This window comes from Balaenoptera musculus, chromosome 12 (genome assembly GCF_009873245.2).
Source record: "Balaenoptera musculus isolate JJ_BM4_2016_0621 chromosome 12, mBalMus1.pri.v3, whole genome shotgun sequence".
Lineage (NCBI taxonomy): Eukaryota > Metazoa > Chordata > Mammalia > Artiodactyla > Balaenopteridae > Balaenoptera > Balaenoptera musculus.
The window spans coordinates 39,487,300-39,500,512 of NC_045796.1; the positions used below are offsets into that span (position 1 = coordinate 39,487,300).

At 34.8% G+C, this 13,213-nt stretch overlaps 1 protein-coding gene across 2 annotated transcripts in view; it reads right to left on the minus strand.

The window, feature by feature from the left end:
* Window positions 1-2,738: 2,738 nt before the first annotated feature.
* The window catches only part of CLVS2 (clavesin 2), a 77,541-nt gene continuing 67,066 nt past the window's right edge, over window positions 2,739-13,213 (minus strand). Inside the window, exons 7-8 of one of the 2 annotated variants that reach the window (XM_036872110.1) lie at window positions 8,165-8,289; window positions 2,739-7,675 (exon numbers count right to left, since the gene is read on the minus strand). In XM_036872110.1, the coding sequence (XP_036728005.1) occupies window positions 8,202-8,289 (88 nt within the window). In that variant the 3' untranslated portion in view covers window positions 2,739-7,675; window positions 8,165-8,201. Of the gene's footprint in view, window positions 8,290-13,213 lie in introns of both variants that reach the window. The other variant, XM_036872108.1, reaches the window with a different exon arrangement.

Consider the following 13,213-nt stretch of genomic DNA (forward strand, 5'->3'; position numbering starts at 1 on the left):
GAGAAAGTTGGAAAGCTAGTTAGACTATATGAGCTTGATCAATTCCTGTCATGTGGTGTCAGGAGTATAAGAAATATGTAAAGATATCAAATATAAAACTCATTTGATATAAGACTTCTGTTAAGAGGGCTCATGGACTAAGTAGTTGCAATAATATAGATTTCTAGATCATGGGAAGCTCTTAGAAACACCAAAAAATTTCCTCATTTATAATTGTTTCAGAGAAAGGGTGATCATAATCTCTTTCCTTCTTCCCTCTCTTTTCCCTCTCCTTTCCAGTAAAAGTAAGTTAATAGGCATATTCTCTTGATCTGTCTTCCATAGTGGAAGAACTATGGTCTTTTAACTTCCTGCAATTTTTAAAAATTGGAATTAACTAGGGTAATCAACAAAGAACAATTTACTATGGTTTTGAGCTCAAAATGACTTTTCATCTGAGGTATCTTGTAGTCTCTCTAGGTGTAAATATAAGCCATGAATATACAGACACAACATCTAATGATCTTAGGGTGACTTCCAAAGATAAAGCTCAAACAGTTATGTAAAATTTAGGCCCTGGAGTAGAGACCAGATTTGGGAGAAAGGGGAAGAGAATTCTCGGCTCATGATTCCATCATCATCAGAGAGGTAAAACTTCCCACTTTGATGATGAGTTTTAAAAAAATATTTCTTATTAAGAAAAAAAGGACTCTCCTTAAATGTATACTACTGGCTAATACATAACTTGCTGAAACAACTTAAGATATTCATGCAGTCTTTTTGGATTTGCTACTAAATTCCAGTCACTATTCAAGGCACTGGTAATACAACAGTAAACAAGACAGACACAAGTCTCTGACTGTGTGGAGTTCATATTCCATTAGGGGAAAATGCAAAGTGAACAAAATAAATAAGCTTTGTGATGTATTAGAAGGTGATAAAAGCTATGGAGAAGAAATAGAGCAGAAAACAATACGTGAAGAACCACAGGGCCATGTGATTTTAAATAGGGAAATCCAGAGAGTTCTAAGAAGGTGTCATTTGAGCAAAGATCTGAAGGAGACGAGGGAATAAGCTATGGGGCTATCTGGGGGAAAGAGGCAGAAGGAACAGAGAGTAAAAGTTCTGAGGTGGAGGAATGCTTGGCAATTTCCTGGAAGCGCAAGGATGAGAGTTTAGCAAGACAATAAAGAGTAGATGAAAGCTTAAGAGATGATCTAAGAAAAGTCAAGGTCAGGGGTGAGAGGGTATAGTGTCTAGAACTTAAGAAGCAAGAAATTACTTGACAATTACATTCGCATCGTACAGGTAAAGATGCCAGCCCAATCAGAAAATATGCTCTTCTGTTATACTGGTGCTTACAAACTTCATATCAATCCTCCTCAAACATCGTTATAAGGACTGTGGTTTTTACTCTTGCAGAGAGTTTTGAGAAGAATGAAATCATCTGAGCTCACCCTCACTAACGTGTTATAAATTAATTCTAGGGGGCAAGGGCAGAAGCAAGGAGACTAGTTTTCAGATTATTAAACTGTTCCAGGTGGAAAATGAAATCTTGGAGCAAGGTACTGATGTTGAAGGTTAGAGAAGTGGTCAGAGTGTGGATACCATACTTTGAAAAGGAGCTAAAAGTATGAGCTAACAGATTGGATGTGGTTTTGAGATCAAGAGAGGAGAGATAGGATGACTATAAAGTTTTAAGCCCTAGAAACTAGAAGGTTAGGGTTGACTCTTAGTGAGATGGTAAGGTTATAAAGAGGAAACAGGTTCAGGATAGAGAAGTTTGGTTTTGTAAATGTTAAATGTGAGATGTCCGTTAAACAGCCAAATAAAATGTTTACGTATATGAATTCAACAGAAAGGATATTACCAGTCTTCCCCACGAATCCCAGATACAAAGAACATTTAATAATTTTCTAGCAATAGAGTCTTATTATATATGTTTTTAAATTTTTAGGAAGGATTTGTAAATCAGGATGCAAATATTTTGGTCCTATGCAACTGAGTGGGTTGTGTTTATGTGGGTATAACGTAGAATTTTTTTCTTAAAAGACAACTAAGCATTTGTGGTTTCCAACTGATACTTTTATGTTTCCAGTTAGAAAAAAGGGAATAAGAGCATATTTTATTTTTAGAGAAAAGTGATACTTAGAGATAAGGGTTTTGGTGGTGCTGCTGTGTGCAGACAGACCACATACCAGAGCCCTGCCCATCATGTCCCCATGGCCTCTGTTCTTGGGCTAAGAATGTTTAACTCTTGATATCAGAAAGCCTTGACATTTTGAAATCATTTTCTGTATTTAGAATTAGTAATACAGTTTAATGCGCTTTTAAGTGACAAGGAGTGCAGACCATATCTCTGGCTTTTTGTGTATCGTCTGGTTGCCCTTGTTTTATTCCTACTCAGGATGCTTCTGCAGTAGCTGCTAGAAACTTGGGCTCCTCCTGACAGAGCTTTAGAAAGAGGCGGCAATAACGAGACTTGATAACCTCAAAAGCTGTGCACAGGAAAATCATCTGCCTTTGAGCTAAAGAAAGTCATGAAATCAATTATAGAGGATTCTAGTTAGGTGTCTCTGGCCCCTCCATAGATGGTTTTTCATCCACAGGTAAGATAAACGAGGAAAACTCGCAGAAGATACAAATGTATATTTATTAAGTAAGCATTTTTTTCAAGTCAGGCTGAATTTTTTTAAAATTTTACTTAATATTTTTAAATTTTACTTAATTATTTTTATAGAATTTAAATCAATGTTTTTTATAATTCAAAGTTCTGAATTTAGTTCTTTGTCTAATCCAATATCATTACATGAATATGTGAAAATGTTAGTTATTTTACTTATTGATCATTCCCATTGCTCCATGCAACTTAAAAGTTAACTTACTTCTTCATTCAAGCTCTCCTTTGAAGGCTTGTCTAGAAGTTATAGACTATTGAAAATGTAATTTTGATGAAATGAATTGTGTTTCTCCCTTTAGCCCCAAACATATAAGTATCAGAAAATTTCAGGTGTCCTAACCAAAATAGCTAACCACAATTTCTCTCAAAATAAAGTTACTGTTGCTCATTTTTAGATGACATTTTAGAAATCTCCATTTCACAGATGCAAAGATCCATACTACAAAATTCAACATCTACTATATGCAAAATAAAGGCTTTTTTAAAGCAGAAATGTATATTTATTCAAAATTACATTACCCCATTTGTAATATTGTATTGGAATAAACAATTCCCTCAAAAGGTCAAAGGTAGTTGAGCCAAATAGTAAATATGTGCTCAGTATTCTTATCAAAGACTTGTATAATTACCTCTTAGACATCTTATTTAATCTGTTTTGAAAATAAAAACTACTTAGTTTGGGGGGTTTTATTTATCTTTAACACAAATATGAAAACTGAAAAACTGAATTAAGAACAAGACAAAGCTTTGAACCTCTGTTATATATAACCAATTATAATGCATTGCAATTTTTTAATATGGTTTAGGGTTTGTTCACTTCTTATCTAGGTCCCTCTCATTCACTACAGGAACTAATTTTGACAGAATAAATGCATTGATATCATTAAGGAAAAAAATATTTGCATGAAATTTGAAACTAAGTCAAATACTGACTGACCAAACACCTGAATTGTAACAATGTCCACTATTTACTATAAAAGTGCATTTATTGTATTTAAGACCTATGCTTATTTGTTTTCTAATTTTTTTTTTATTTCAACAGTATCATTTGCACTCCTTTAAAAAAAATAATACAACTTGAGTGTTTCAGTCCAGTGCATTGTTATTTCATATTTTTCTCCTACAGTATAGGGGAATAAATTCCCATGCTCAGCGCAGAATAGGTTCCACAGTATTATGTCCATGTGCCGGGCTAATCTATGGATATTTACTAAATAAAAACTTCAATTCATGAAAAAAATTATATGCTTTAAGCCTTTAAAGTGATATAATAATGTTTCAAAGCCAAGCCTCCTTATGTATTTATTATTTTCTCCCTTTCTAATAGTAATAGTGCTAACTAGTTCCAATAGCATATTGGAAAACAGTTTTTTCAACTAAAACAAAACAAAACAAAATGTTTTTCACTACTAAAGATAATTGCACACACACTGGATATTTAGCCAATCCTCTACGTTTGTTCCAATATATTTTAGATAATCTGCTGATTCTTACACCATCTAACAGCCTCATAAATTTAAAATGTATCACTATTTCTTAGGCTATATAGCTATATAGCACATATAAAATGGAACATTTGCCTATTAGCTGATTGATGCAAAAAATATAAATACCATATCTGAAACTTCACACATCGTGCCAGAGCTCTGCTCCTTTTATTTTTTGTGTTGAAAGTCATTCTGAAATGTCCTCATAACTGGTGGCAATTTTTCAAGTAATCATTAATAAATACACACCAAATAAGAAACAAAAGAAATTATTAACCAACCAAACCAGCTAGATGCTTAGATAAAATAACAGAAGATTGTACAACCTTTCAGCAGGTTTTCCTGATATAACTTCTTTAAAGGACCATAAGCATGTCCATATGCTTTTGGGTTATTTGTAGATGAAAAGGAAGTCTGTTCCTGAAGACACACTGCCATAGCTCTAAAAGTTTCTTTTTGTGAAGAGCAGTAAACATGTTTCTTGATGTTTAAAACAATTCTGCATTATCTTAATGCATTAGAGGGACCTCTGTTCCCTCAGGAATATTATGGAAATTTCAAATGTTTAATTTAACAATGTGACCTAGTTAATATTAAAGAGAACCCAGCTGCTTGGCTTTCTTGCTTATGAATGTATGAATTTTCAGTACTGTAAAGTAAACAAGCATTTTATATGAGAACACTTAAGGAATGTCTCTGCCTACACTTATGCAAACTATTAATGAAATAAAAGTAATCATGCATGCACTTCAAAAACTTGCTTGCAACACTCAATTTAATATTTGTATATTGTTTTAGCATAGTGCCATGTTTGTCAGTAACATGTTGAAGTTACCGTATTGAACTTACACAATAAAGACAATACTATACGAGAATACTCAAAGCAAGACCTCAAATATCCTTCTTCAAATTATAGCTATATTTCACCCTTATAATATAATAGATGCATGTATTTACTTTTTGGAAGAGAGAACAAATAGAATCCATATTCTACTATCACTGCTTTATTCCATTTTTTAAAGAGGCACTTCTTCATATTTCTTAGAATATATTTTTATGATAATCTCTTCCTTTTAAAATATCAGTCAAAAATGTGTGCAAATATCACTGACAACATAAGGAAGTTACTTATTTTTAAACCAGCTTTGGAAGCAGCTGCCCCTGAAACACTGGAGAAAAGAAATGATACAAGAAATAGAAGGTAAGGCAGGCTAAGTGAGGGAAGTAAACAAACTATGGGCCTATTCCAAATCAAACGTGGTAATTCTTTGATGCCTACAAATTTTAAGTAACAAGATAACTGAAAAAGAAAAGCATAGCTCTCAAAATAGAGAGGCAAATCATTAGAGCAAACAGTCTAGTGTTCGTGTGTATATGTGAGTGGGGATGTACTGTGTTCGTGTGTATGTGTGAGTGGGGAAGTACTATCTCAATTAAATCAAAAGAATATAAGGGTGCTTATTTGCTATGTTATGTAACAGTAGACATAGCTACATAACACAGAAAATCACATGAGGAAAAAGAAAATTCCTAAACAGTGTTAGTTAGCTGGTGCTGAGGGGAAAATTCATAAAGTTGATCAAATGTTCTCTAAGCAGCTTCAAAAACATTACTGGAAAATTTTTTTCCAGACTGAAAAGACATAGGCAGACCGAACTAGATACAGTAATTTCAAAACACATCATTGTTGTAATTTGTTCATTCATTTAAAAATATTTTACACAATCCAGCCAACTCTCAATTGCTCATTTGAAGAAGAGCAGTCAAGCAGCAATGCCAATGCAGTTTCCAAATGTGGGGTAGGGAGAGAGTGTGAATGATAACTTATAACTGGGTAGGTATACACAGAAAATATGCCTTCCAAGTTATTTTTGTATATGACACTAGCCTATGACAAGGGGAAAAAAAAGCTGGCTAGGCTGGTTGACATCTGAAGCTGGTAGAATTCTGAAAATTGGCAATAAATGGTGCATATCAATTGAAACTCATGAAAATGAAAAGTTGACCGGCCTTCTGTACTTACTTTGTTTCCATTTTATTCCAATGCATCATATTGTCTAACACTTGCTTGTATAGTATATAAAGCCCAACGCTAAAAAAATGTATGTCAAGTTGGCAAAAACGTAAGAACACCATTGGTAGGGTTCTTAGATTAAGAGTTGCTGTGGCTTTTTCCTCCAGTGCATTCCAATCTCTGTAATGTTTATGGGTGGAGCAGAGGACCGACAGTCATTATTCTTCTGCATTTGATTGGAGGTCAGCATTTTTAAGGTATCTTTTATTCATATTTTTTATGTATATTTATGTATTTTTACAAATACTAGACAGTCCATTGGTGACACTGTAGAATCGTGTACTGATCTTCATTTTAAGATTCTTGGCTGTAGAATTAGAACTGGACTTTTTAAAGCTTTTGACTAAGAAGTATATGAAGGCTGCTACATGCCTTTATTTCTGTTGGTTTCCAAAAGTTCCTTGAGATATTTTTCTTTCAAAAGAATATTTTAATGCTAAATCCTTAGTCTCAAAAATTGCCACTCTGAAAAGGTGGTAAAAATCTTGCTTTTTCACACTAGAATTTGAAATTAAAGTTAAATTTTTAAAATGTGTTATCATTGCAGAATTTTTATGAAATGAAAACTTTAACATAAGGATTCCAAATCTAGATTTATACTATAATATAGTATCTCAGATGCCCTCAGAAGATTTCATTATCTCTCCTGGATGCAATATGCTCTTAAAATCTTTTCTGAGAAGAAAATGTGTACTTACTGGATCATTAGGAAAATTAACTTGAATTTGGGGAAAACAATATTACTCTCCATCACCTGATACTGCCTACTGCCTTTGTTGATACCTGTTGTGTTTTTTGAAGAAAAAATATATTTCACTAAAATGGCAGAGTCAAGATTGCATTACAAATTAAATTGAATTCCCTTAAATAAGTTCACTGAAAGTCTGTTTTACTATACCTCATTTTCATTAACTTTAGTGGAAGTGGTTTTCCAGAGTTAGCATTGCATACAATAATCTATAACATCTCTAAGACCATTGAATATGTGTGATTTATTCTGTAAGCCTGTCACATCAAGGATTTATTAGAGCTCAGTAAAAATATATACGTGTGTGTGAATATATATATTTTTTCAACCAGTGCACAAGAATTAGAAATTAGCCCCTTATTGGTACTTGGCAACTTTTATGTTCAAAATTAGCTGTCAAACACTATTCATGTATGAGTTCTCTTTCTCTTGGTCAAAGAGTTTTGGGGGGAAAAGTTTCTTAAAGTACATCAGACAGGGATAAAATGGGGTCTGGAATAAAGGACACATTGTGAAGACAGCAGTTTAAAAAGAATCCACTCTCTTTCAGAATTCCACATCTTAATTTGGGGAACATATTTTTTCACAAGACTCCAGGAATTAAACAACATAGAAGAGTTCAAGTGTTGAATTTACCAGGTCATTTGCCATTTCTTGTCTTCCAAATGCAAGGCCAGTGATAGTCACCAGGGTACGTTTTCTGTGAACTGAAAATCACTAGACAGTTAATACATTTATCATAATAATTTCCTAGAATCATCTAGTTCCCTGTGCCCATTAAATGTACATTTGAGTACGACAGAGTTTCAGAGAAAAACAACGAAACAATCACTATGATAGCTGAAATATGGCTTCATAGGAAACAGGGCTACATTTAATTAGCTTTGATTGTTTATGTGTCTTTTCTGTTCTTGTTATAGTTCATATCACTGGCATAGACTCATAAGTCAATCTTCCAATTTAAGTTACTACCAAAATTTACAAACTTGACGTGAAGAGTACATTGTATTTACAAAGAACTTGGCACTTACAGAATAAATTATTGACTTTTTAAAAAAAATTCAGACCAGGGCACCCAGGGTTCAGGCAAATGGGAAAGCCTGATGTCTTATATATTATGCTACATTAACATGAATAAATAAATTTCCAGCTGGTAATTCCTCCACAGCGCTGGCCCTGGTGCTGAAAACAAGTACCTTCCATTTCTAATCCATGGGGAGGGTAGAGAAGTTATCAGTCCAGAGAGAGCAAAGGTTGCATGTTTTCTTCCTCATTTTTATCCATGCGTTTTAGCACTGTAGGATCCACAACTGATTGGGATCTAGAAATGATAAAGCCAATGTCAGTGCGTTACTGCCAAACAATCACGTTCTCTTCTCTGTCTTTTCTCCTTTATTACTTCTCTCATGGATGCGGATTAACTTCTTCTACATCAAGAGATTTATGAACTGAGAATGCTGCACATTTAGAGAGATACATTTATGGTGATGTTTTGCATCAAAGGAAACAATCCCCTCTGGCCTCTGAATAAAATAATGCACAGCAGAGGATTCTAAATACACAATAATAGGCTTAAGCTCTCTTCTTTACAATCAAGCAAGAGACTTTTCTTTGAGACTGAGAATTTCTAGTACAGGACTGATGTATTCCAAGAGATCACCAAATGGGGGAATTATTACAGTGAACTTATTGTTATAAGAAAAGAAGTAGAAATAAAAGGAACCTTGATTCCTGTCTGAAAGGGCTCTATGAAACGACTTCAACAGGAATGTGCATTTTTAACCATCTTTTTTTATATTTAATGAGAACATTAGGAAAAAATCAATATTTCAATATGAGTTTTGTTAAATTTTCCATTAGGACATCTGAATAAAATCAATCTTACTCTTGAAAACTTTAAGAAAAGTAGAAACCCCTCTTGTTTAGTCAGCAGCACTTTATGATTAGGAAAGCAAATAATGTGAAAACCCCTTACACATGCCTTTGATAGCAGGTGGGAATTATATCTCAATTCCTCACTAGGAAACAACATAAAACTGGGAAGGAGGAAAGTCAATGAAAAGTGCTACTGTGGTGGCAGGAAGCTGACATCTTAATGGCTATGGCATTAAAGAAGCAGCTGCCCTTTTAAATTCTCCTCCATAATGAATTTTTCCCCTGCTGCTGCATTCCAACCATTTGGCTATTGCTGTGGCAATATGCCACTTAGCAGAACTCATTAATTTTCAAAAAGAAAGACTATAAGCTAAAATACAACCACACATGCTAATGAAAAAGAACAGCAATGGAACTAATTATCAAAGCAAAAATAATTACAGAATTAACTGATAAACTGACTCCTTCATTTAAATAAACTTAAATTCATTTCTAAAGAGAGAATGAAAAGGAAGGTGAGAACTTTAAAATAAGGAGGTTTATTTCCTAAGTCATTTTCACTATTTTACCTCAATAATAGGTATTAGATGCATATGTCAGAATGGAGACTGACTGCAGTTGAAAGTGGTGTGTGTGTGTGTGTGTGTGTGTATGTGTGTGTGCAGGAGAGAGAAAGAGACAGAGAGAGAGAGACAGAGAGAGAGAGAGAGAAGGAGAAGGAGCAATGATAATTTATCTTAGAAAAAAGTACATGAATAAAATACATTTTAACACAATTGACAATTGCACAAAGCACTTAATAATTAGACCTGTAACACTGTTTTTCTTAGACTCAACTGAAATAATTGGTTTCCCAAGATGAATCCATGCTAAAATATACAGGGGTTCATTTAATGTCCTGCACTAGAGCGTTACTTGACAACGAGTACCCACTAGACTATAAATTCCATGAGCAGGGACTTTATCAGTTTCTCTCCTTGCTGTGAACACAATGCATGTCACAGAGTCTATTACACAGTAGGATTTCAATGTCTTAACTTTTATCCCATAAATAGTTTCCATACTGAAAGAGGATGGGTATCAAGCATTGAAAGCGAAGAGTGATGAAGATAAAGCAATTTATCCTGTGGAGAAAGAAATTCTTAACAAAAACATTTATTTTAAAATTCTCACAAAGTTAAATATATAAATGTTGAGGCATATCCTAATAATAGTCATTAAGTACACACCAAAGCTCTTCAGACAGCACAGAGTCTACAATATAAGCATTTGCCATAATGTTCTATTAAAACACACATCATACAAATACACATACACATGCACACACATCTTTTAAACCCTTAAGTTCGTTCCTTGACTACTTTTACTACCAAATGTAAAATAGATAGCTAGTGGGAAGCAGTCACATAGCACAGGGAGATCAGCTCGGTGCTTTGTGACCACCTAGAGGGGTGGGATAGGGAGGGTGGGAGGGAGGGAGACACAAGAGGGAAGAGATATGGGGACATATATATATGTATAACTGATTCACTTTGTTATAAAGCAGAAACTAACACACCATTGTAAAGCGATTATACTCCAATAAAGATGTTAAAAATTTTTTTTAAATAAAAAAATTTATTAGAGGATATGGCAATTTTAATAAAATATTTTAAATTACAGTGCACTAGCCAACCTGGGATTAAGTTCCTAGTTTGCTTATTTTTTAAACATCTATGCGGCTGCTTCCCACTAGCTATCTATTTTATGTTTGGTAGTGTATATATGTCCTAGTTTGCTTTTATCATGCACTACAGATGTCAGAATTGTTGGATGATGAACGCTCCTGGCTCATTATGCAGAACAATTCCTCAATAAAGCAAGCCAGGCAGAAACAATTTCTGATTAAGATTTTTTTTGATATTTAATTGCCCCAAGAGTACTGCTGTTTTAGTCTAGATTTTCTTTTTTGCTCTCTTATACAAAACAACAGGGTGATTTGTGCAGGACCATAACTGTTAATAAATTGGTCTGTTTCAACTGCACTAGAGGAAGTTACTTAACATTAACTCATAGTACATCTTAGCAGTCTCCAGCCTCTACTGTCTTTCAATGAATAACTTGTTTTCCCCTTGAAAACCTATAGCTTAACTTTAATTATCCAGGTATCATTTATTCATTTATTATGTATCTACAATATTGTGCTATACCTTAGTGTTTAAGAGACAAGATTTTAGTCAGAAATGGATTCCAATTCCACCTTCTGCTATTTACTAGTTCTGTGACCAAGGGAAGGCTATTTAAACTTCCTAAGATTTTATTCCCTTACCTGTAAAATGGGGAAAATAATACCTACATCATACAGACATATTGAGGATCAAGTGCAATAATGCATGCATAACCCCCAGCATTAATTCTGGCAGATAGCATATGGTAGTGGTTAAGGAAATGACTTAGAGAATACTATTACCTGTGTTCCAACATTAGCATTGTAGCTTTGTAGCTATGTGAAATGTAGAAGTTACTTACCTTCTCTGTATCTGGGTCTCCTCATCAATAAGATGGGTATAGTATTACCTTATTAGTTGTTTAGAAAAGCAAAGGAGTTGATGTATACAAAGCATTAGATAGGGTTTGGCATGTAGTAACAATAGGTGTTGGATATTATTTAATAAAATGGAAGTGCATATTACTGTAACAACATTAGTGTTGATGCTCACTGCACCTGTTGTGTGCCAGGCACTATCCTGGGTCCTAGAGGCGTAAGGTAAAACACATTCCCCGAGTTTAAGGAACCCACTCTCTAGTGAAGTTTGTATTCTTTCACATGATTATACTATCTCTCCACAAATTTATACAGAGGAACATAATCTTCTAGCTATACAAGTAGCTAAATTCACCCAAAGTAACAGTTATCTACAACTCTTTGGTGAAGGAATGATTTTTCCCCTCTCAATCTAAGAATGATATAAAACTGGAAAAGGAGATGGAGGAAGGGTGGAACCTAGAAACAATTTTCTCCCATCCTTGATGGGGAACTGCCATCCCCTGCCAGAGAGAAGATAAAAATAAAGTGAAACAACTTTCTTGATCTCATTCTTCAGGAGTTTTCAAATAGAACCATATAAGCTTCATATGATACAAAACCTACACCAAACAAAGGATGTCTGAAATTCCAATCAGCCCATGTCAGAAGCAAGAAACTCAGGGTTGGGGAGGCCATCGTGCTATAAGCCAAGTCTTCAGGGGACAAAATGGCCTAATTAATTGGAGAAGAAAATCAGGATCCAAAAAGACTTCAAAAGGTGGATCGCCTGAACCAAATCTAACAAGATGATGTCAATTAAAGTAATGTGCTTGGAGGAAAAAGCTAAACACAGAAATAAAGAATTATGAGGATAAGGATCTATAAGTAAAGAGACCAGTTTTAAGGGGTTCAGTATGAGTCAGCAATGTGCCTTGGCTGCCTGAACGGCAGCAACAGTGACAACAACAGAAACTAAACGAAGCCAATGAGGTCTACACTGCACAGCCAGAATTCTGGAACCTCTATGCAAGTAATGATAGCGTCAGATGTCACCTCTACAATTCTAAACACTGCACCTAAAAGGGGCCACTGACAGACAGCAGAGGACTCCTTCATTCATCTAACTGGTGCCTAGTGAGCATGTTTTGTGTGCCAGGCTCCATGCCAGGCACTGAGGATTCAGAGGAGAACAGGATAGACAAAGCCACTAAAGTCTCCCTGAAGCTTACATTGCAGGACAGGGGGATAAATAACTAAATAAAATCAATCATTTCACTGTCTAATAATGAACTATGAAGAAAATAAAGAAGGTGATTGATAGGAAGTGGCTAGAATGAGGAGGAAGTAGAGCTGATTAAGACCTGGGGACTGAGAAAGACCAAAAGACCCTCTTGAGGAGATGACCTTTGATTGGGGCCAGCCATTGGAAGACAGAGGACAAGAATATTCCAGCCAGAGGTGACAAGAATAAAGACCCTTGGATAGGAACAAGATGGGGAGGCTGAAGGAGAACAAAGAAGGATGTTGTGTCTGAAAGGTAGGGGAGGAGAGAAAAGGTAAATAAACTTAGAGGAGAGAGGTAGGCAGGATCAGATCATGCAGTATATTGTAAGTCTCGATATGGAGTTGATTGTATTCATTGTATAATCAGCAGTCACTTAAAAATTCAAAGCAGAGAAGTGAAATGATCTGATTTATATTTTTTAAATATTATTTTGATTGCCACATGGATAATATAATAAATGGAAGGTAGGGGAGCAGGGTAAAGGTGGAGGCAAAGAGAGCAGGTAGGAAGTTTTGGAGGAAGTGTAGGTTATGGGGGTGAAGCTGAGGCTGTAGAGGATGTGGAGAGAGGTGTGCTCAG